The sequence below is a fragment of the Anomaloglossus baeobatrachus genome, chromosome 6, assembly GCF_048569485.1.
Source record: "Anomaloglossus baeobatrachus isolate aAnoBae1 chromosome 6, aAnoBae1.hap1, whole genome shotgun sequence".
NCBI lineage: Eukaryota > Metazoa > Chordata > Amphibia > Anura > Aromobatidae > Anomaloglossus > Anomaloglossus baeobatrachus.
Genome location: NC_134358.1, coordinates 51776838 through 51801851, shown reverse-complemented (window position 1 = coordinate 51801851; position 25014 = coordinate 51776838). Strand labels below are relative to the sequence as shown.

Here is a 25014-nt window from a genome sequence, read left to right as displayed (position 1 = left end):
CGAGGTTTCGTTCCTTTCGATCCTCCAACTGGTCATCCTCTAAGCCCTCGGCCTCGTCCACTAACTCAGACATGGACCAAAAGCCGAACTGGCGCACAAAGGCGCGTCCACAAAAGACCGCAGGAGCTGCTGCCACTAAGGCAGCCTCCTCTTGACTATCTGGCCGCGCCAGCAACGTCCTTGGTCGGTGGCAGGCTCTCCCACTTTGGCGATGTGTGGTTTCAACACGTCTCCGATCAGTGGGTGCGGGATATCATCTCCCACGGCTACAGGATAGAATTCTCTTCCAGCCTGCCAAACAGATTTTTTCTGTCAACTCCCCCCTGCTCCAAGGCCGCCGCCTTCTCTCAGGCCGTGGCATCCTTGCAGGCCAACGGAGTAATTGTACCGGTTCCCGCCCGGGAACGGTTCAGAGGTTTCTACTCAAATCTCTTCCTAGTCCCCAAAAAGGACGGTTCCTTCCGGCCCATCCTGGATCTCAAGCTTCTCAACAAGCATGTTCAGGTTCGGCACTTTCGCATGGAGTCTCTGCGATCAGTCATTGCCTCAATGACCCAAGGGGATTTCCTGGCGTCCATCGACATCAGAGATGCCTATCTGCATGTGCCAATTGCAGTTTCACACCAGCGTTGGCTACGTTTTGCAATCGGAGAGGAACATTTCCAATTCGTGGCTCTTTCCTTCGGGTTAGCCACGGCCCCTCGTGTATTCACCAAGGTAATGGCAGCAGTGGTTGCGGTTCTGCACCTCCAGGGGTTGGCAGTGATTCCTTACCTGGACGACCTTCTAGTCAAGGCTTCATCCAGCGCAGACTGTCAGCGGAGTGTCTCGCCCACTCTCGACACTCTAACCCAATTCGGGTGGCTTGTCAATCTGCCCAAATCCACTCTGACTCCGACCCAGAGGCTCACGTACTAGGGCTGCAGTTCGAGACTCTGCCGGCACTTGTGAAGCTGCCCTTAGTCAAACAGCAGTCCCTCCATCTGGCGGTGCGCTCTCTGCCGAGGCCCCGCCGTTATTTCATCAGGCACCTGATGCAGGTGCTGGGTCAGATGGTGGCGTCAATGGAGGCTGTTCCTTTTGCCCAGTCCCATCTGCGTCCTCTGCAGCTGGACATTCTCCGTGGGACAAGCGGACTTCGTCCTTGCACAGGCTAGTGGCTCTGTCGCCACAGACCAGGGGCTCCCTTCAGTGGTGGCTTCGGCACCTCTCTCTGTCTCAGGGACGCTCCTTCCTGGCCTCGTCCTGGGTGTTCCTCACCATGGATGCCAGTCTATCCGGCTGGGGAGCGGTATGTCTCCACCACCGAGCGCAGGGCACTTGGACTCCGTCCGAGTCGGCCCTCTCGATCAATGTGCTGGAAACCAGAGCCGTGCTTCTGGCTCTCCTAGCCTTTCACCACTTTTTGGCGGGCAAGCACATCCAAATCCAGTCAGACAACGCGACAGCGGTTGCCTACATCAATCACCAAGGCGGGACACGCAGCCGCCTGGCAATGTTGGAGGTTCAACGCATCCTTCAATGGACGGAGGACTCCAAGTCCACCATATCCGCAGTCCACATCCCAGGCGTGGAAAACTGGGAAGCAGATTATCTCAGCCGTCAAACCGTGGACAGTAGCGAGTGGTCCCTGCATCGGCAGTGTTCAGATCAATCTGCCGCAAGTGGGGCACTCCGGAAGTGGATCTAATGGCATCCCGGCACACCAACAAGGTTCCGGTTTACGTGGCTCGCTCCCACGATCCTCAGGCCCTTGCAGCGGACGCTCTGGTTCAAGATTGGTCCCAGTTTCGTCTGTCCTACGTGTTTCCACCTCAGAGTTCTGCGCAAGATCAGAATGGAGGGCCGTCGGGTCATCCTCATTGCACCGGACTGGCCCAGGTGAGCTTGGTACCCAGACCTGCTCCATCTGTCCGTAGAGGTGCCGTGGCATCTTCCGGACCGTCCAGACCTTCTTTCACAAGGTCCGTTTTGCCGCCAGAATTCTGCGGCTCTCAGATTGACGGCGTGGCTCTTGAGTCCTGGATCTTGACGGTCTCTGGTATTCCTCCGGAAGTCATCTCCACTATGACTCGGGCTCGGAAGTCTTCCTCGGCCAAAATCTATCACAGGACCTGGAAAATTTTCCTGTCCTGGTGTCGCTCTTCCGGCCATGCTCCTTGGCTTTTTTACTTGCCGACCTTTCTGTCCTTTCTACAGTCCGGTCTGCAGCTAGGACTATCCCTCAATTCTCTCAAGGGACAAGTCTCGGCTCCGTCAGTGCTGTACCAGCGGCGTATTGCCCGGCTGGCTCAGGTGCGCACCTTCATGCAAGGCGCGTCTCACATCATTCCGCCTTACCGGCGGCCCTTGGATCCCTGGGACCTCAATCTGGTCCTCACGGCCTTGCAGAAACCCCCCTTTGAGCCTCTTAGGGAGGTTTCTTTGTCTCGTCTTTCACAGAAAGTGGTCTTTCTAGTGGCCATAACTTCCCTCAGGAGAGTCTCTGATTTGGCTGCGCTCTCTTCGGAGTCACCTTTTTTGGTTTTTCATCAAGACAAGGTGGTTCTCCGTCCGACTCCGGATTTTCTCCCTAAGGTGGTTTCTCCTTTCCACCTTAACCAAGACATTTCCCTGCCTTCCTTTTGTCCGGCTCCTGTTCATCGCTTTGACAAAGCGTTGCATACTCTGGAGCTGGTGCGGGCGCTCCGGATCTATGTGTAGGTCGGCCATATCCGATGCCTACCAGTGTACTCAGGTGCCTCCCCCGCCGGGGATCAAGGCACACTCGACCAGAGCTGTCGGTGCCTCTTGGACTTTCAGGCACCAGGCTACGGCTCCGCAGGTCTGTCAGGCTGCCACTTGGCTAGCCTGCATACTTTTTTTCAAAGCACTACCAAGTGCATGCTCATGCTTCGGGAGATGCGAGCTTGGGCAGATGCATCCTTCAGGCGGCTGTCGCCCATTTGTGAAGTTAGGCTCCGCCTACTTCTCAGTTTTCTGTTTATTCCCACCCATGGACTGCTTTGAGACGTCCCAATGTCTGGGTCTCCCATAGGAACGATAAAGAAAAAGAGAATTTTGTTTACTTACCGTAAATTCTTTTTCTTATAGTTCCGTATTGGGAGACCCAGCACCTTCCCTGTTGCCTGTTGGCAGCTTCTTGTTCCGCGTGTTATCACCAGCTGTTGTCGTGGACAGAGTCTCCGGTTGTTCCGGTTCTTGCTCTGTCTTTACCTGTGGGTGGCTATTCTCCTTCAGCTTTTGCACTAAACTGGCTAGATCTCGTTATCCAGGGGGTGTATATGCTCAGAGGGAGGAGCTACACTTTTTAGTGTAGTACTTTGTGTGTCCACCGGAGGCAGAAGCTATACACCCATGGTCTGGGTCTCCCAATACGGAACTATAAGAAAAAGAATTTACGGTAAGTAAACAAAATTCTCTTTTTTCCCACAAAGTTCATCTTAATCAATTGATCTTGGAATTATCATAATTTCCACAATTGATTGTGTTAATAAAAAATGTCCCTGCGCTGAGATAATGTTATATATGTGTCCCTGCTGTGTACTGTGTAATGGCCGTACAGGGACAGATCATACCACATCTCCTGGACTGTGGAGGACAGAATCATAACTGTTTCTTTCTGTGAGGTAACACATTTCCGATGCTGATCATGCCACATCTCCCGGGCACGGGAGGACGCAAAAGAGCATATACAGATTGCAAATAATTCTTTCTTTGCGGTAAAACCTTTTTTTTTAAAAAAAAAAAACAGAGATAGAAATGTTTTACCTCACAAAACTAATCATCTATGATCCTATGCTGTAATCCCTGTATACTCTTTTGAATCCTCCCCGGCCCAGGAGCTGTGATATGATCAGACCATGTACGGTCAGACACGGCCATTACACAGCGCATAGCAAGGACACATATAAAAGAGATTTCACATGAGGAGCCAGAGCATTGAAATAATCAGACGCTCAATTGACACCACGGAGCATATTCTTGGTTTTCTACAGCAGGATCCGGACGCGTTTATATCCTCAGATTCCCATCTGCCATATGCTTCACTTCTATGGGACCTATGTAAACAACTGGGAGCTGCTTGAAAATCCTGGGTGCGGGTGTATGGGAGGGGAGCCAGGTTTACAGTATATTCTATGGTAAAATGAATCCTCACGAGGCTATGTCAGCAGAGAAATAAAATCGCAGCCGTAGAGCACAGGAGTATATTGATGACATACACAGGCATCATCAGCTGTTCCCGGTTTTTATGACAACCCATTGGCACCCCACGATCACGCAACAGGTGCCCCGATAGGATTAGCGACGCACTTCCTGTCAGCCGTGAAAATGCCGCTGTCAGGGATTGACAGCGGCATTTAACTGGTTAACAGCCACCGATGGATCTCCGACCTCTTAGACACAAGTGCCAGCAATGATGTAGGCTCGGCACGTGAGTCTGCATCAAACGCAGGAACATGGCCAATGACGTACATATACGTTATTGGTCTTGAAGGGGTTAAGAAAACGTTTTTGGCTAAACTAATGGGTCATAGGCAGCCAAAAATTTAGCCTCATGCTCCTTAAAGGGGTTTTCCCATGAACAAAGTTTAATTTTAAAGTTCATTTTAATCATTAAATCTTGAAATAATGAGATAAGGAGTTTAAGCTATCCTTATATGCGGATGATGTCCTATTAATTTTGTCCCAACCACATATCACCCTCCCGAATTTGCATTCCCTATTACTACAATTTGGAAGGCTGTCAGGGTATAAGGTCAACCAGAGCAAAACGGAAGCTCTGCCTCTTAATATTCCACAGGGGCGAGTTTTTCCTCCTTACAGGAAAACTACAACTATAAATGGAAAAATCTATCCTTGACATACCTGGGGATACAAGTAACATCTAAGTATAAGCTCTTGTACCAGGAGAACTATCCTAGTTTATTTACTGAGATAAAAAGGCTCCTGCTCAATTGGAACAAGCTCCCATTGTCTCTGTTTGGAAGAATCTCTGCAGTCAAAATGTCTGTCCTGCCGAAGCTACTTTACCTATTTGAGACCCTTCCGGTGTGTGTACCATACAAAGAGTTGCGCAACATTCAGTCTATTATACTTCAATTTGTTTGGGCCCGCAAGAGACATAGAATCAAGAAAACAACTTTATTTGACAGTAAGGCGGGCTTTGCACGTTGCGACATCGCAAGCCGATGCTGCGATGTCGCATGCAATAGTCCCCGCCCCCGTCGCAGGTACGATATCGTGTGATAGCTGGCATAGCGAAAATTATTGCTACGCCAGCTTCACATGCACTCACCTGCCCTGCGACCGTCGCTCTGGCCAGCGACCTGCCTCCTTCCTAAGGGGGCGGGTCGTGCGGCGTCATAGCGACGTCACACGGCAGGCGGCCAATAGCGGCGGAGGGGCAAAGATAAGCAGGATGTAAACATCCCGCCCACCTCCTTCCTTCCGCATATCCTACGGAAGCCGCGGTGACGCCGGTAGGAGATGTTCCTCGCTCCTGCGACTTCACACACAGCGATGTGTGCTGCCGCAGGAGCGAGGAACAACATCGGACCGTCGCGTCAGCGTAATTATGGATTACGCCGACGCTGCACCGATGATACGATTACGACGCTTTTGCGCTCGTTAATCGTATCATCTAGGCTTTACACACTACGATGTCGCATGCGATGCCGGATGTGCGTCACTTTCAATTTGACCCCACCGACATCGGACCTGCGATGTCGTAGTGTGCAAAGCCGCCCTTACAGTAAATAAACACAGACACCCGAACAATCCTTTATTAGAAAAAAAAAACACTAACAAATTGCCTTGTTCACCAATTTAATAAGCCCGAAAAAGCCCTCCATGTCCGGCATACTCCAGGATGATCCAGTGTCGCATCCAGCTCTGCTGCATGAAGGTGACCGTAAGCTGCAGAAGACACAGCCGATGTTAATGAGCGGCCGGCATATTCAAAGTAATTGTTGCCGCGTATTCTCTGCACAGCTGTTCCTCGCCACGCTGGTGATCGGGGAGCGGTATGAGCCGGGGGAAAAAGCAAAGCCCGCCTAAACTGAGAGGAGGCCTGGGGGTCCCTGATATTACTAGGTACTATTGGGCAGTACATCTACGCCACATCCCTGCATGGTCTAATCGCAGTGCCTTCTCTAGATGGATGGAAATAGAGAAGTTATGGCTCGCCCCAATACACCCCAACTCCTACCTCTGGGGCACCTCATCTAACAAGCCTGACCCACATACTCTGGGCCCTATAGCCTTCACTAAGAAGATATAGGACTGTTGTGTCAAAACGTTTCCACTTAAATCTGAACACTCTCCATTGACTTCTTTTCCTTTTAACCCCAGAATGCCGGACGGTATGCAGGGTACAGCGACTAAGACGTGGTTTGACAGGAAACTCTTTTGCTTTGCTGACATAGTAGACGCACGTTCCAGAGTCCTTCTCCCCTACGCCACCATAGCTGATAAATGTAATCTCCCTGGCAATTCCCAATATCGGTATTTACAAGTTAGACACCTGATGCATTCCCTTTTTACCTCTTTAGAAGTCTCTATCCCTACACTTTTTGAGAGATTATGCAGAGCTGGGGTCTCTACTAAAGGCCTCATCTCACATATATCGTATTTTAATGGTCCCATGCCCAGAAGACAAGCCAAATCATACATATATGAGGAAATGGGAAGATTTCCTTGGTGAGACCATTCCCCTGTGTATGTGGAAGCGGATCTGGGATACTGCCTCAAAGACATCTTCGTGCCATGTCTATAAGGAAAATCAGTATAAATTACTTATGTATTGGTATCACACCCCATCACTACTACATAAACTAAACCCAGCTATACCTGACAATTGTTGGAGGTGTGGAGCCACAGGAGGAGACATACCGCACATATTCTGGGTATGCCCCAATATCCAGTGCTTCTGGAAGTTGGTGCAATCTCTTATCTATAAAGTAACTAAGCTTTGCGTTCCCCTGGATCCTAAATTCTATATATTAAATATACCACTTGTTCAGCTGGGGAAAAGAGTGAAGCGGTTACTGTTACACATGACCACAGCAGCTAGATGTTTAATTGCCCGTAACTGGTGATCGGCCCATCCACCCTCACTTACAGATCTCCAATCTCGGATCCAAGATGTGAGAAGGATGGAGTATCTATCTCCCCTGTCAAATAACACAGTAGATCTTTTTGAGAGTGTTTGGTCCCTTTGGGACACTTATTGGGCCAACAAAGAATATCAGTGAAGTATGGTCTTGATGGAAGCCTGATATATCCACCCTCCTCACTCCATCCCCCCCTTCCTTATGTTTCCCTGTCTAGAATTGTATTGTTCGTCTTGTCATATTCCCTGTTTTCATTGTATTAGTGGATAATAAGATATGTATACTGATTTCTGGTTCACAGTTATTGCTAACAAGCTTGTGAAACATATCGATGCATCCATGTACTTTTTTTTTTGTATCTGTTTTAAAAAATGTAATAAAACATTCAGTTATAAAAAAAAATAAATCTTGAAATAATAATTTCCACAATTGGATGTTTAAAAATAATGTTCCTGTGCTGAGATAATGTTTTGGGTTTTTTTTTGTTTTTTTTTTAGAGAGATGATTGAGCATTGCCTAGAGTGTTTCGGAAAAAGCTTTTCTGAAGACGGTAAGTTTTCTTAGACTTATTATTTCTGCACTTTCCAAATATTAAGAAGCATCATATGTCTACCTGAAATTACTGGGTCCGCCCAGCAACCGGAAAGTTATCCCCTGTTCTCATGGATAACTGGGACCTCCCAGGAACCGGAAAGTTATCCCCTGTTCTCATGGATAACTAGGACCTCCCAGGAACCGGAAAGTTATCCCCTGTTCTCATGGATAACTAGGACCTCCCAGGAACCGGAAAGTTATCCCCTGTTCTCATGGATAACTAGGACCTCCCAGGAACCGGAAAGTTATCCCCTGTTCTCATGGATAACTAGGACCTCCCAGGAACCGGAAAGTTATCCCCTGTTCTCATGGATAACCAGGACCTCCCAGGAACCGGAAAGTTATCCCCTGTTCTCATGGATAACTGGGACTGCCCAGCAACTGGAAAGTTATCCCCTATTCCTCGGATAAGGGATAACTTTCAGAGTTGAGCGCACCCCTTTAAATGGTATGACGTTAGTAGATGAGCAAGGTTTGGTGTGTGAGGGTGAGCTTTAGTTTTTATTGGTGCCATTAATTTTACCAGTACTCTAGTATATAGTAGGAATCGGTCTTATGTGATCACCAAACACAGGCTGGCTTTTGGAAGAGCTCCATCGTGGCAGGCCTTCAGCAGATCCCCGGCTGTCTTGGCAATTTATCGGCACCCCTTGATAACATCAAGGTGATGGGGGACAATTGGTGCTTAGAACGTTGCACCCTTAGTCATCTGCTTTAAATGCTGCTGCTGGAGATTGACAGGGGCATTTAAGTGGTTTACAGCGGCAGCCGTCTCTCCATTGCATCCGGTGCTGTTAGTCAGGTCCCGGCTGTGTAATACAGCCATCATCTGCCAAGAGCGACTCTGGCTCAGTTTCTGATTTCTGCATTAATGACTATGACACGACATATAGCGTCACATGTCAGGAAGGTGTTAAAGGGATGCAGCACACATAAACAAAAACACTAAAGGTGGCGCCCCCTGGTGTTTGTTTTTATATATTCCATATTAGACCGTCCATATCAGCGGTCACCTATCCTGTGACTAAATAATAACTCAATTTTTTTGTTTCTTTTTCCAGAAGAAACATTATTTGCATTAGATGAGGACAAGATCTGCCGAGCCACCGCCCAGATGCTGCTGCAGAACGCCGTGAAGTTCAATCTGTCCGAGTTTCAGGAAGTCTGGCAGCAGAGCGTCCCCGAGGGGATGACCACCCGAGTGGATCAGCTAAAAGTCAGTCTACAGCCCGGCGTTATCAGAATAGGATATTTCTAATGCAGCTGTGAACGGCGCAAAACAACACAAAAAAAACATTTTTGTCTATATCCCCCTCCCTTCCCCCTTTCCTGATCAGGCACAGTTTTGGATTTTATAATTCATGCACCTTTAACAACTCTATTGTATTTTCTTATTCACATATTCAAAAAGATTGGCTTTTTCTTTATCGTTCCTTATGGGAGACCCAGACCATGGGTGTATAGCTAGCGCCTCCGGAGGACACACAAAGCACTACACTCAAACGTGTAGCTCCTCCCTCCGGGCTATATACACCCCCTGGATGACAATCTACCCAGTTCAACGCTTTGTGTTCCAGGAGGATCACACACATTTTCATTTCCTGATATTTTTTAAAGATTTGGAAGAAAAGCGGGTCCAGTCTGGACTCCCGGCATGTCCCTTCACGCTCCACTCTGCGGGGTGCTGTTAAGGTTGATTTCAATAAGGCTGGAGCCTTCACATGCCGAGCTCCTTCGCATCCTCTGTCGAGGCTCTGTTTGAAGTGGGAGCCTCCACGGTCCTCTCTGCTTGCAGAAGACCGGTCTCCATCCACAGCCCTGTCTGGTCCCTGATGGAAGGAGCGTTAACCCCCCTCTCCAGGGACATGGCCCTGCGTCTCAAAGCTAAGTATTGAGACGTTTTTTCAGGGGTCCCGGGTACTTTTATAGGGGGACAGTATGTGCTTTAGCGTTACTGTTAATTTCGGCCGGTTCTGGGAATTTCCCATGAGAACCGCGCCGACGGTGCCTGCTCGTCGGCCGCACTTTAAAATCTAGGCCCCGGCTTCAGTTTGGGCCTAGTTTCGTTTTTGGCTTCTTCTGCATGTTTTGCATACAGCGCCGCCCACCGCCCGGCCAGCAGAGGGGAGGGCACTCCTCTCTGGAGAGATGTGCCCTCCCCTGTCTACCTCCCTGTGTCTCTCTGCCCTCTGTTTTTCCCGCTCCTGGGCTTATACACGCCCCCCCTCCTCCCAGCGCCATTTTCTCAGCGTTTTCTTACACTGGGAAGCGCTGGAAGCTGCAGCTGCATACTATCTGGAAGGCTGACACTTCAAGGGGAGCGGTGAAATCCGGAGGACACACAGAGAGCAGGGCTGGTAAGCCACAACCTCTGGTTGTGGATTTTTAATACACTCTCAGGCTTTCTACAGGAGTGTGTTTGGGCTGCAGAACTTCCTCCACAGCAGCATGTCTGTTACTAGGAGCAAGGCTGCAAACATGTATGCTATATGCACTGCGTGCAAGCTTATTCTGCCAGAGCCAAGCACATACCCACATTGTGATGCCTGTGCTAATATGGTTGTGTCTCAGCCTGGAGCCTCCTCAGGGGTCCCTCCGGCTGCTCCGGCCACGGTGGAACCCCCGGCTTGGGTAGCATCCTTTTCACAAGCTCTTTCCAAGTCGTTTGCCGATTCCATGGGGCAGCTGTCCCGGACGCTGCTCTCTATACATCAGCCTCCCTCTCAGGGTGTCTCTGCGGTTCCGTCTGCGGAGCCCTCAGAGCATGTCCTAGGACCTCGTCCCCCTAAACGGAGACGCACGGACCCTTCTCCTTCCTCGTCCCACGGCTCTGATTCACAGGCCGAGGTGCAGGGCGAGGAAGATTCATTTGCTGTGGGCTCAGACGCTGCCTCTATGTACCCCATTGACCTGTCTGAGGCTGATGCGGATGTTAGTGACTTGATTGCGTCCATTAACTCCGTACTAAACCTCAACCCACATGAGTCAGAGGAACAACCCTCTCTGGTAGAGGTACACCAGTTTACCTCTCCTAAGAAGCCTAGGAGTATGTTTTTTAACCACTCCAGCTTTCAGACCACTGTTAACAAGCCCAGGGCCTGTCCTGACAAACGTTTTCCGAAACGTAGTTCAGATGACCGGTTCCCTTTTCCTCCGGAAGTTGTTAAGGACTGGGCCCAGTCCCCAAAGGTAGACCCTCCAGTGTCCAGAATCTCAGCCCGCACAGTCGTTGCTGTGGCTGACGGCACTTCTCTTAAGGACCCCACTGACCGCCAGGTTGACCTTCTGGCCAAGTCTGTCTTTGAGGCGGCAGGAGCCTCGTTCTCCCCGTCTTTCGCGGCAGTGTGGGCTCTTAAGGCTATCTCTGCCTCTCTAGCGGAGATTCATTCCCTCTCCAGGGACTCTATTCCTGAGATGGATGCCTTAACTTCTCAAGCTTCGGCTTTTGCATCCTACGCCATGTCTGCCATCCTGGAGGCTTCTCACCGCACGGCAGTGGCCTCCGCTAACTCCCTCGCGATCCACAGGATCTTGTGGCTTCGAGAGTGGAAAGCGGACGCTTCCTCTAAGAAGTACCTTGCGAGTCTCCCTTTCTTTGTCGCTCCATTGGGAGACCCAGACAATTGGGTGTATAGCTATTGCCTCTGGAGGCCACACAAAGTATTACACTTAAAAGTGTAAGGCCCCTCCCCTTCTGGCTATACACCCCCAGTGGGATCACTGGCTCACCAGTTTTGTGCTTTGTGCGAAGGAGGCAACACATCCACGCATAGCTCCACTTTTTAGTCAGCAGCAGCTGCTGACTATGTCGGATGGAAGAAAAGAGGACACATATAGTGTCCCCAGCATGCTCCCTTCTCACCCCACTGTAGGTCGGAGGTGTTTGTAAGGTTGAGGTACCCATTGCGGGTACGGCGGCAGGAGCCCACATGCTGATTCCTTCCCCATCCCTTTTTACAGGGCTCTGGGTGAAGTGGGATTTACCGGTCTCCAGGCACTGAGACCGTGCTCCATCTACAGCCCCTGGAGAAGATGCTGGATGGAGCGGAGTACATCAGGGACATGGCCCTGCTTCCTCAAGGTACTCTGTGTCCCCGTGCATTTGGCGCTCACACCGCAGCATGCTGGGTGTTGTAGTGCGCCGGGGGACATCAGCGCTGCGGCGCCTGTGCCATGGCCTCATTCAGCTTTGCTGAAGCAGGCTCACTTATGGGAATTGGTCGCGCCGGCCGCTGGGACTGCGGCGCGGCTGGCACTTGTAGTGCGCCGGGGACTTCAGCGCGGCCTGCGCTTTTACGGCGGCCGCGCTGATAACTAGAGTCCCCGGCTTTTGCGGCCTGCTTCCGTTCGTTCCCGCCCCCAGACCTGCCAGTCAGGAGAGGGGCGGGACGCTGGCCACTTCCAGGAATCGGTCGCGCCGGCCGCTGGCAGCGGCGCGGCTGGCACTTGTGGTGCGCCGGGGACTTCAGCGCGGCCCGCGCTTTTACGGCGGCCGCGCTGATAACTAGAGTCCCCGGCTTTTGCGGCCTGCTTCCGTTCGTTCCCGCCCCCAGACCTGCCAGTCAGGAGAGGGGCGGGACGCTGGCCACTTCTATGAATCGGTCGCGCCGGCCGCTGGAACTGCGGCGCGGCTGGCACTTGTGGTGCGCCGGGGACTTCAGCGCGGCCCGCGCTTTTACGGCGGCCGCGCTGTTAACTCGAGTCCCCGGCTTCTGGGCCTAGTCTCCCTTCGTTACCGCCCACAGCCCTGACAGTCAGGGTAGGGGCGTGACGCTGCATAGAGCAGAGCTGAGGGCTGGAGTATGTTTTGCATACTCCACCCCTCTCACTGTGTGCACTGTGAATCCGGATTCCCGCACTTTCTCAGGCACGCCCACGGCTTCCTTCTCTACAAGGACACCGGCAGCCATTAGTGTCAGTTTCTGTACGATACAGAGACAAGTGTGGAAGACCCTGGCATTCTGATAGTCACACAATCGCTGTAACAGGCGTTAAGCAGCACCTGTGGTGCTAACCCCACTAGTGCAGAAGTGCACTTATAGATATGCTTGTACTATATACATTGCACTGTTTGGTCGCACGTTGTATATACCCTCCTGGATTATGCGGAGGAGTTATCAGCATATTCTCTGTGTAAAACAAAGGTGCAGAACCACATGTTTTTTCTATACAGCTGGTACAGCATGTACGGCTATACGGCCAGCAGGTTACATAGACTCCCATTGTATGCACTAATGGCCAGGGGATGAGGACGGTGTCTGCAGTATTTACTGACAGTTTTTCTGAGACTATGGCTATGATACTAGAAGCCTAGCAGTCCGGACATGTCTCTCACAATATGGGCACTGTTGAATCATTGATCCATGGCCCCCCTCAGTGTGAATAACTAACAGCTCCGGGAATGTCACACGCATCCCAGAGTCACGGCTCTGCACGGACGTCAGTCCCAGACAGCCTAAGTGGGCTCGCTATGAGCGGCCTCGGTTTCATCAGGGTCCTAACAGAAGGACTCGCTGTGTAATGAGGCGGAAGTAGCGGCTCAGGATTCTGATCCTGAGACCGCTCTCAATCTGGATACACCTGATTGTGACGCCATAGTAAATAATCTTATAGCGTCCATCTATAGAATGTGAGTTATTTCTCACAGCTCCTCCAGTGGAGGAGTCAGCTTCACGTATTTTTCTGGACCACTCTGCCTTCAGAGAGGCAGTCCAGGAACACCACGCTTATCCAGATATGCGCTTCTCCAAACGGCTTAGGATACACGTTATCCCTGTCCCCTGACTTGGTCAAGGACTGGACCGAGCGGCATCCTCCAATCTCCAGGCTTGTAGCTAGATCCATAGTTGCAGTGGGAGATGGAACTGCAAACTCAAAGATGCCACTGACAGACAGATGGATCTCTGGTCGAAAGCCATCTATGAGGCTGTCGGCGCACCGTTGGCTCCGGCATTCTCTCCCTTGGGGCACTCCAAGCTATTTCAGCTTGTCTTACACAGATTGACACGGTTACACGTACATCTGTGCCGCAGGTGGCATCCTTAACCTCTCAAATGTCTGCATTTGTTTCTTACGCGATTCAGGTTGTCCTGGACTCTGCGAACCGTGCGGCGGTAGCCTCCGCTACTCCGTGTTTTTAAGCAGAGCCTGGTCGGCTCGTTAAGTGAATGGAAGGCAGATTCTGCTTCCAAAAAAGGTTGCCTAACCAGTTGCCTTTTTCTGCTGACCGACTGTTTGGTGAGCGTTGGATGTAACCATCAAACAGTCCAGGGGCAAGGATTCATCCTTTCCTCAGCCCGGACACAACAAACCCCAACAGAGCAAGAGGCAGTCGGGGTTTTCGGCCTTTTCGAGGCTCGGGCAGGTCCCATTTTTCCTCGTCCAATGTGGACTCAAAAGGATCAGAGGAGCTAAGATTCTTAGCGGGCTCAGTCTCGCCCAAAAAAGCGACAGTCTGAAAACCCGCTTCCAAGGCGGCTTCCTCATGACTTGCGGCCTCGGTCGGTAGCAGGCTCTCCCGCCTTGGCGATATTTAGCTGCCATAGGTCAATGACCATTGAGTGTGAGACATTCTGTCTCACGGGTACAGGATAGAGCTCACTTCTCGTCCTCCAACTCGATTCTTCAGAATTTCTCCACCTCCCGGCCGGGCCGCTGCTCTTCTGCAAACAGGGTGCACTCTATAGGCAGAAAGAGTGATGACCCCCGTTCCTCTTCAGGAACAAGGTCACGGTTTTTACCCCAAATTCTTTGCGGTACCTATAACAACGGGCCGTTCCGTCCCGTTCTGGATCTAAAAATGCTCAGCAAGCTCGTGGACACCAGGCGGTTCCGGATGGAATCCCTCCGCCATGTCATCGCCTCAAGGTCCCAAGGATATTTCCTAGCATCATTAGGCATCAAGGATGCTTATCCACACGTGCCGATTGATCCAGAGCACTAGCGTTTCTACGCTTCGTTATAGGAGACGAACACCCTCTGTTCGTAGCTCTACCTTCCGGCTAGCGACAGTCCAACTGGTCGTCACCAAGGTCAGGGCAGCAGTAGTCACAGTCCTGCACTCTCAGGGTCACTCTGTGGTCCCGTATTTAGACGATCTACTTGTCAAGGCACTCTCTTAGGAAACATGCCAACACTGCCCGAACGTTGCGCTGGAGACTCTCTAGAGTTTTGGGTGGATCATCAACTTTTTAAAGTCAGATCCGACCCCGACCCTATCGATAACATATCTAGGCATAGAGTTTCTTACTCTCTCAGCGATAGTGAAGCTGCCGCTAGACAAACAGCATTCACTACGGGCTGCAAGCTCTTCTTTAAGAACCAGTCGCACACATTGAGTCGCCTCATGCACTTCCTACGTAAGATGGTAGCAATGGAGGCAGTTCCTTTCGCGCAGTTTTACTGCGTCCACTACAATGGGACATTCTCCGCCAATGGGACGAGGAGTCGACGTCCCTCAACAGAGTCGTCGTTCTTTCTCAGGCGGCCAAGGAATCTCTACGGTGGTGGCTTCTTCTCACCTCTTGGTCAAAAAGAAGGTCCTTCCTATCCCCGTCCTGGGCGATAGTTACGACAGACGCGAGTCTATCAGGGTGGGGAGCAGTTTTTCTCCACTACAGCGCTCAGGGTACGTGGACTCAGCAAGAGTCCACTCTTCAGATCAATGTTCTTGAACACAGAGCAGTGTATCTTGCCCTACAATCCTTCCAACAGCGTTTGGAAAGCAAGCATATCCGACTTCAGTCGGACAGCTCCACAGCGGTGGCATACATCAACCACCAAGGAAGAACGCGCAACCGGCAAGCCTTCCAGGAAGTCCGGCAGGTTCTGATGTGGGTGGAAGACACGGCATCCACCATATCCACAATTCACATCCCAAGTGTGGAAACTAGGAAGCTGACTTCCTAAGTCGCTGAGGTGTGGCCGAAAGAGTATGGTCTCCTCACCCGGACGGGTTTCAGGAGATCTGGCGCCGCTGACAGAGGCCGGACGTCGATCTAATGGCGTCACGGCACAACAACAATGTGCCAGCTTCATGGCACGGTTTCACAATCATCGAGCTCTGGCGGCAAACGCCTTAGTTCAGCATTGGTCGCAGTTCCAGCTACCTTAGGTGCCACCTCTGGCATTGTTGCCCAGAGTACTGCGCTAGATCAAGACCGACTGCGGCCGCGCCATCCTCGTCGCTACAGATTGGCCGAGGATGTTGTGGTACTCGGTTCTGTGGTGCCTCACGGTAGGCTAACCGGGGGCACTACCAGACCAATCAGACTGGCTGTCTCAAGGGCCATTCTTCCATTTGAATTCTACGGCTCTCAACCGGATGGTGTGGCATTGAGTCCTGGAACCTAGTGTCGTCAGGATTACCTCAGGACGTGGTTGCCACCATGGGACAGGCTAGCATACCAACGTCCGCCAAGATTGACCACAGGACGTGGAAGATGTTCTTATCTCGGTGCTCGGCGCAGGGTGTTTCTCCCTGGCCGGTTGCATCGTCTATGTTTCCTTCCTTCCTGCAATCTAGGTAGGAAAATGGGTTGTCGCTCAGTTCCCTTTAGGGACAAGTCTCAGCGCTATCTGTATTTTTTCAGAAACGACGACTTCCTCAGGTACGCACGTTCCTACGGGGAGTTTGTCTTCTCAGCACTCCGTACAAGCGGCCGTTAGAGCCCTGAGATCTGAACAAGGTTCTAATTGCTCTCCAGATGCCGCCTTTCGAGCCTTTGAAGGATGTCTCCCTTCCCGTTTTTCACGGGAAGTGGCCTTCTAGTAACGGTCTCGTCTCTTAGGAGAGTTTCCGAGCTAGCAACGCTCTCATACAAACTCCCTTCCTGGTCCTTCACCAGGACAGGGTAGTTCTGCGTCCGGTTCCGGAATTTCTCCCTAAGGTGGTATCCCATTTTCATATCAATCAGGATATCACCTCACCTTCTTTGTGTCCTCGTCCAGTCCATCAATTTCAGAAAGATTTGCATCTGTTGGTTCTGGTGAGAGCACTCAGGTTCTACTTCCCGCATGGCGCTCCTGCGCCACCCGGATGCACTCTTTGTCCTTGTCGCTGGTCGGCGTAAACAGTCGCAAGCTTCCAGATCCACCCTTGCTCGGGGGCTCGAGGAACCAATTCTTGAAACCTACAGTTCTACTGGGCTTCTGGTTCTCTCAAGGCCGAAGGCCCATTCTACCAGAGCCGTGGGTGCATCCTGGGCATTACGGCACCAGGCTACGGCTCAGCAGGTGTGTCAGGCACCCACCTGGTCGAGTCTACTTACTTTTACCAAGCATTATCAGATGCATACCTACGCTTCGGCAGACGCCAGCCTAGGTAGATAAGTCATTCAGGCGGCGGTTGGCCACCTGTAGGAGAGGGCCGTTTGACGGCCCTATCATGAGGTATTCTTTTACCCACCCAGGGATTGCTTTTGGACATCCCAATTGTCTGGGTCTCCCAATGGAGCGACAAAGAAGAAGGGAATTTTGTTTACTTACCGTAAATTCCTTTTCTTCTAGCTCCAATTGGGAGACCCAGCACCCGCCCTGTTTTCTCGGGGTTTTTCTGTTTTTTCGGGTACACATGTTGTTCATGTGGTATGGTTCAGTTCTCCGATGTTTCCTCGGATTGAATTGGTCTTTAAACCAGTTATTGGCTTTCCTCCTTCTTGCTTTGGCACTAAAACTGGTGAGCCAGTGATCCCACTGGGGGTGTATAGCCAGAAGGGGAGGGGCCTTACACTTTTAAGTGTAATACTTTGTGTGGCCTCCAGAGGCAATAGCTATACACCCAATTGTCTGGGTCTCCCAATTGGAGCTAGAAGAAAAGGAATTTACGGTAAGTAAACAAAATTCCCTTCTTTACTGGGTCCCGGCTGTTTGGGGAACAGCTTGATGACATAATTAAGGAAGCTACTGGCGGGAAGAGTACTTCCTTGCCACAAGCTAAAGCCAAGAAACCTGCCCAGGGCAGGAACCAATCGAGGTTTCGTTCCTTTCGTTCCTCTAACTGGTCATCCTCTAAGCCCTCGGCCTCGTCCACTACCGCAGCCAAGGATCGGAAACCCAACTGGCGCGCAAAGCCGCGTCCTCAAAAGACCGGAGGAGCCGCTGCTACCAAAGCAGCCTCCTCGTGACTATCTGGCCGCGCCAGCAAAGTCCTTGGTCGGTGGCAGGCTCTCCCACTTTGGCGACGTGTGGTTGCAACACGTCTCCGATCAGTGGGTGCGGGATATCATCACCCACGGCTACAGGATACCTTTTTCTTCCAGCCCGCCAAACAGATTTTTTCTGTCCACCCCCCCCTGCTCCAAAGCCGCCGCCTTCTCTCAGGCCGTGGCATCCCTGCAGGCCAACGGTGTAATTGTTCCTGTCCCCGCTCGGGAACGGTTCAGGGGTTTCTACTCAAACCTCTTTCTAGTCCCCAAAAAGGACGGTTCCTCCCGACCCATCCTGGATCTCAAGCTTCTCAACAAGCATGTTCAGGTGCGGCATTTTCGCATGGAATCTCTGAGATCGGTCATTGCCTCAATGACCCAGGGAGATTTTCTGGCATCCATCGACATCAGAGATGCCTATCTGCATGTGCCTATTGCGGTCTCACACCAGCGCTGGCTACGCTTTGCAATCGGAGAGGAACATTTCCAGTTCGTGGCTCTTCCCTTTGGCTTAGCCACGGCCCCTCGAGTGTTCACCAAGGTCATGGCAGCAGTGGTTGCGGTCCTGCACCTCCAGGGATTGGCAGTGATTCCTTACCTGGACGACCTTCTAGTCAAGGCCTCATCCAGTGTAGACTGCCAGCGAAGTGTCTCTCTCACTGTCACCACGCTAATTCAGTTCGGGTGGCTTGTCAACCTCCCCAAGTCGACTCTGACCCCGACCCAGGTACTTTTGTACCTAGGGATGCAATTCGAGACTCTGCCGGCACTTGTCAAGTTGCCCTTAGTCAAACAGCAGTCCCTTCGTGTGGCGGTGCGCTCTCTGCTGAGGCACCGCCGTCATTCCATCAGACACCTCATGCAGGTGCTGGGTCAGATGGTGGCGTCCATGGAAGCGGTTCCCTTTGCCCAGTTCCATCTGCGTCCCTTGCAGCTGGACATTCTCCGCTGTTGGGACAAGCGGATCTCGTCTTTGGACAGGCTGGTGACTCTGTCATCACAGGCCAGGAACTCCCTTCAGTGGTGGCTTCAGCCCCTCTCCCTTTCACAGGGACGTTCCTTCCTGACTCCATCCTGGGTGATCCTCACCACGGATGCCAGTCTCTCCGGCTGGGGAGCGGTATTTCTCCATCACCGAGCACAGGGCACTTGGACTCCGTCCGAATCAGCCCTCCCGATCAATGTGCTGGAAATCAGAGCTGTGTTTCTAGCTCTCCTAGACTTTCACCACCTATTGGCGGGCAAGCACATTCGGGTTCAGTCGGACAACGCGACAGCGGTTGCCTACATCAATCACCAGGGCGGAACTCACAGCCGTCTGGCGATGTTGGAGGTTCAACGAATCCTCCAGTGGACGGAGGACTCCAAGTCCACCATATCCGCAGTCCACATCCCAGGCGTGGAAAACTGGGAGGCCGATTATCTCAGCCGTCAAACCTTGGACGGCGGCGAGTGGGCCCTGCATCCGTCAGTGTTCAGATCAATCTGCCGCAAGTGGGGCACTCCGGAAGTAGATCTAATGGCTTCCCGGCACAACAACAAGGTTCCGGTTTACGTGGCTCGCTCACACGATCCTCAGGCCTTCGCAGCAGACGCACTGGTTCAGGATTGGTCTCAGTTCAGTCTGGCCTATGTGTTTCCCCCTCTAGCGCTCCTGCCCAGGGTTCTGCGCAAGATCCGAATGGAGGGCCGTCGAGTCATACTCATTGCTCCGGACTGGCCCAGGCGAGCCTGGTACCCAGACCTGCTCCGCCTGTCCGTAGAGGTGCCGCGGCATCTCCCGGACCGCCCAGACCTTCTCTCTCAAGGTCCGTTCTTCTGCCAGAATTCTGCGGCTCTCAGATTGACGGCGTGGCTCTTGAGTCCTGGATCCTGACGGTTTCAGGCATTCCCTCTGAGGTCATCTCCACCATGACTCAAGCTCGGAAGTCTTCCTCGGCTAAGATATACCACAGGACTTGGAGAATTTTCCTATCCTGGTGTCGCTCTTCCGGCCATGCTCCTTGGCCGTTCGCCTTGCCGACCATCCTGTCTTTTCTACAGTCAGGTCTACAGTTGGGTCTGTCCCTCAATTCCCTTAAGGGACAGGTGTCGGCTTTGTCGGTATTGTTCCAGCGGCGTATCGCCCGACTGGCTCAGGTGCGCACCTTCATGCAGAGCGCATCTCACATCATCCCTCCTTACCGACGGCCCTTGGATCCCTGGGACCTTAATCTGGTCCTCACGGCCTTACAGAAACCCCCTTTTGAGCCTCTCAGGGAGGTTCCTTTGTCTAGACTTTCACAGAAAGTTGTTTTCCTAGTAGCCATAACTTCTCTCAGGAGAGTTTCTGATTTGGCTGCGCTTTCTTCGGAATCCCCCTTTTTGGTGTTTCACCAAGACAAGGTGGTTCTGCGTCCGACTCCGGACTTTCTCCCTAAGGTGCTGTCTTCCTTCCACCTTAACCAGGACATTTCATTGCCCTCTCTTTGTCCGGCCCCTGTGCATCGCTTTGAGAAGGCGTTGCACACCTTGGATTTGGTGCGGGCGCTCCGAATCTATGTGTCTCGCACCGCCGTTTTTCGGCGGAGCACCTCACTTTTTGTGCTAACCACGGGTCAGCGCAAGGGCCTCTCGGCATCTAAACCGACCCTGGCTCGTTGGGTTAGGTCGGCTATCGCCGATGCCTACCAGTGTTCTCAGGTGCCTCCCCCGCCGGGGATTAAGGCGCACTCGACTAGAGCTGTCGGTGCCTCCTGGGCTTTCAGGCACCAGGCTAAGGCTCAGCAGGTGTGTCAGGCTGCCACTTGGTCCAGTCTGCACACTTTTTCTAAGCACTACCAAGTGCATGCTCATGCTTCGGCAGATGCGAGCTTGGGCAGATGCATCCTTCAGGCGGCTGTCGCCCATTTGTGAAGTTAGGTTTTGCCTACTTCTCAGTTTAGTTTCTTTCCCACCCATGGACTGCTTTGGAACGTCCCATGGTCTGGGTCTCCCATAAGGAACGATAAAGAAAAAGAGAATTTTGTTTACTTACCGTAAATTCTTTTTCTTGTAGTTCCGACATGGGAGACCCAGCACCCTCCCTGTTGCCTGTTGGCAGTTTTTTATTCCGTGTGTTTCACGGCTGTTGTTAGTAGACAGAGTTCTGGTTTTGCCGAGTTTTACTCTATCTCTACTTATGGGTGGATGTCCTCCTTCAGCTTTTGCACTGAACTGGGTAGATTGTCATCCAGGGGGTGTATATAGCCCGGAGGGAGGAGCTACACTTTTAGTGTAGTGCTTTGTGTGTCCTCCGGAGGCGCTAGCTATACACCCATGGTCTGGGTCTCCCATGTCGGAACTACAAGAAAAAGAATTTACGGTAAGTAAACAAAATTCTCTTTTTTTCACTTCACTTATGTCATTTTATTCTTTTTTTTTTTTTTTTGCCGATATCAAGGGAAAGTGTAAAGAAAAATAGGAAATAAGTCTCTAACTTTTACATTTTTATTAAATACTAGAAGGTGGCCCAATTCTAACGCATCGGGTATTCTAGAATTTATTTAATGTATGATTTCTGTTATATATACAGTTAGGTCCAGAAATATTTGGACAGTGACACAATTTTCGCGAGTTGGGCTCTGCATGCCACCACATTGGATTTGAAATGAAACCTCTACAACAGAATTCAAGTGCAGATTGTAACGTTTAATTTGAAGCTTTGAACAAAAATATCTGATAGAAATTGTAGGAATTGTACACATTTCTTTACAAACACTCCACATTTTAGGAGGTCAAAAGTAATTGGACAAATAAACCAAACCCAAACAAAATATTTTTATTTTCAATATTTTGTTGTGAATCCTTTGGAGGCAATCACTGCCTTAAGTCTGGAACCCATGGACATCACCAAACTCTGGGTTTCCTCCTTCTTAATGCTTTGCCAGGGGTCATTCCGTGTCAAGTGGACCAGTTTTAAAAATCGTCCCCACTCGACGTTCTCCGATTTTGCTGAAAATTTATAAGGATGTACATGTATGTTTGAAAAGAGGTTATGTAAATTTTTAGGGCCAGATCTCAAATATATTGGGCACTGTTGACCTTTCACTGGAGGCCCCCCCCCAAGGCTGCGGCTTCAGCTAAGAGGATTTTGCAAACTTTGGTGTCGCGGGCGGAGGAGGGGATGCCACGCTCTCCCACTGCTCGGGTCCGGCTGCCGCGGCTGCTGCGGCCTGCTGCTGCTCGGTGGCTCGAGCGATGGGCCGGATCCCGGGGACTCTAGCGGCGCTCCTCGCCCGTGAGTGAAAGGGGTTTTCTTTGTCGCTCCATTGGGAGACCCAGACAATTGGGTGTATAGCTTCTGCCTCTGGAGGCCACACAAAGTAATTACACTTTAAAAAGTGTAACCCCTCCCCTCTGCTATACACCCTCCCGTGCATCACGGGCCCCTCAGTTTTTTGCTTTGTGTTGAAGGAGGCACACATTCACGCAAGCTCCACGTTTTAGTCAGCAGCAGCTGCTGACTTTATCGGATGGAAGAAAAGAGGGCCCCTATGGGGCCCCCGGCATGCTCCCTTCTCACCCCACTCAGGTCGGCGGTGTTGTTAAGGTTGAGGTACCCATTGCGGGTACACAGGCTGGAGCCACATGCCGTTTTCCTTCCCCATCCCTTAGGGGCTCTGGGGAAGTGGGATCCTATCCGGTCATCCAGACACTGGGACCGGTCTCCCTCCGCAGCCCCTGGGGGAATCTGCCGGACAGGAGACGGAGTATCGTCAGGGACATGGCCCTGCATCCACAGGTACTCTGTGTCCCCGTTGGGACGGCGCATAAAGCACCTTGGGCCCGGACGCTGCAGCGACTGCGGCGGGGATATGGGTCCGGGACTACCGCGCCGACCGTGCACTGCCGTCCGGCCGCGGTTTTAACTTTAGTCCCCGGCTTTTGCGGCCTAGTATTGGATTCTCCCGCCCCCAGGCCTGCCAGTCAGGGAAAAGGGCGGGACGGTCGGTATGACGCCGACAGTGAGGGCTGGAGTACACTGAGCTGTCCTCCGCCCCCCTCACTACTCACGCTGGGGCACCAGATTCCCGCACTTTTGTGACTACGCCCACGCCTCCCTCCTCCTCAGAGAACGCCGTCAGCCATTTTTTCAGCACAGTCTGCGGTGGAGAACTTCTGGCTGCAGCTGAGGGAGACCCGGGGCAGGGAATCTGGTGGCCACACAGAGCGGTTGGTAAGCCACACCGGTCTGCCGGTGCTGGACTCCCCAGAGTGCCGAACTGTATATATATATATATATATCCTTTGTATATACATTGGCTGGTTCGGCTGTACTGTAACTTGGGGCTATATATATCCCTCAGTGTTCACGGTGATCCCTTACTGATCTCTTGGAGGACAACAACATGTCGTCTGCAAAGAGCAAGGGTACCAGGGCACAGGCTTTTTTTGCAACCTGTACCTCATGTGCGGCTATGCTACCTGCAGGTTCCACCTACCCTCATTGTGTGCAATGCTCGGCCCCTGTGACACTCACTCAGCCGGAGCCTCACGCACTGGTGGGACCCCCGGCTCAGGTAGAGACACCGGTTCCCACTGTCCAGGTGACAGGGACAGAGTTTGCAGTTTTGGCTGACAAACTGTCTGAGTCGCTTTCACAGTCCATGGCTCAGTCTATGGACAAATGGTCTGCTAAGATACTAGAAGCCTTGCAGTCCAGACCAACAACACAGATGCAGGGCACTGTGCGTTCTTCGTCCCCAGGTCCTCCTCAGTTGGCGCAGCAATCTGCTCCTGAGGTGACACATAGGTCCCACGGTGAGGACTCCGACTCGGACCGCAGTCCCAGACCGGTGAAGCGGGCTCGCTGGGGACCTTCCTCCACTTCATCACGCTGCTCAGGGTCTCAGCATGAGGACTCTCTAGAGGATGAAGAGGAAAGCGCAGCTCAGGGCTCAGACCCTGACGGTGCTCTCAATCTAGATACACCTGAAGGGGACGCCATAGTAAATGACCTTATAGCGTCCATCAACCAGGTGCTAGAAATTTCTCCTCCAACTCCAACTGTAGAGGAGGCGGCTTCACAGCAGGAGAAACACCAGTTTCGGTTTCCCAAACGTACACGGAGTGCCTTTGTCGATCACTCTAATTTCAGGGATGCTGTCCAGAATCACAGAGCATACCCGGACAAGCGTTTTACTAAGCGCCTTAATGACACACGTTATCCCTTCCCCCCGGAAGTAGTGAAGGGTTGGGCTCAGTGTCCAAAAGTGGATGCTCCAGTCTCTAGGGTGGCGGCCAGATCTGTGGTTTCAGTGGCAGATGGCTCATCGCTCAAGGATGCCACTGACAGGCAAATGGAGCTCATGATGAAATCCATCTATGAAGCCATAGGAGCATCTTTTGCTCCGGCATTTGCGGCAGTGTGGGCGCTCCAAGCTATCTCAGCTTGTCTGTCTGAGATTACGACGGTCACACGCACCGCTACTCCGCAGGTTGTGTCTCTGACTTCTCAGGCGTCGGCTTTTTCGTCCTACGCCATGAACGCCGTCCTGGACTCGGTGAGCCGTTCAGCGGTAGCATCCGCCAATTCGGTGGCAGTCCGCAGAGCCATGTGGCTACGTGAATGGAAGGCAGACTCTGCTTCCAAGAAATTCTTAACCGGTTTGCCATTTTCTGGCGACCGTTTGTTTGGCGAGCAATTGGACGAAATTATTAAACAATCCAAGGGAAAGGACTCGTCCTTACCCCAGTCTAAACAAAACAAACCTCAACAGCGGAAGTTTCAATCGAGGTTTCAGTCCTTTCGGCCCTCGGCCAAGTCACGTTCCTCCACGTCAAACAGGTCGGAGAAGGGCCAGAGAAACCCTTCTGCATGGCGGTCTAAGGCACGGCCTAAAAAGACCGCCGGAGGCACCGCCACCAAGGCGGCCTCTTCATGACTCTCGGCCTCCCCAAACCGCATCCTCGGTCGGTGGCAGGCTCTCCCGCTTTTGCGACGCCTGGTGGCCACATGTCCAAGACCGATGGGTGAGAGACATTCTGTCTCACGGTTACAGGATAGAGTTCAGCTCTCGTCCTCCAACTCGTTTCTTCACAACATCTCCGCCCCCAGAGCGAGCCGCTGCACTCTTTCAGGCGGTGAATGCGCTGAAGGCAGAAGGAGTGGTGATTTCCCGTTCCCCCTCAGGAACATG

General features: G+C 51.9%; 1 protein-coding gene across 3 annotated transcripts in view; it reads left to right on the top strand.

The window, feature by feature from the left end:
* DSCC1 (DNA replication and sister chromatid cohesion 1) overlaps window positions 1-25014 on the top strand; it is a 115286-nt gene that overhangs the window by 44748 nt on the left and 45524 nt on the right. For all 3 annotated transcript variants that reach the window (XM_075352924.1, XM_075352922.1, XM_075352923.1), the window contains 2 exons: window positions 7613-7665; window positions 8771-8925. In XM_075352924.1, the coding sequence (XP_075209039.1) occupies window positions 7613-7665; window positions 8771-8925 (208 nt within the window). The remainder of the gene's footprint in view (window positions 1-7612; window positions 7666-8770; window positions 8926-25014) is intronic.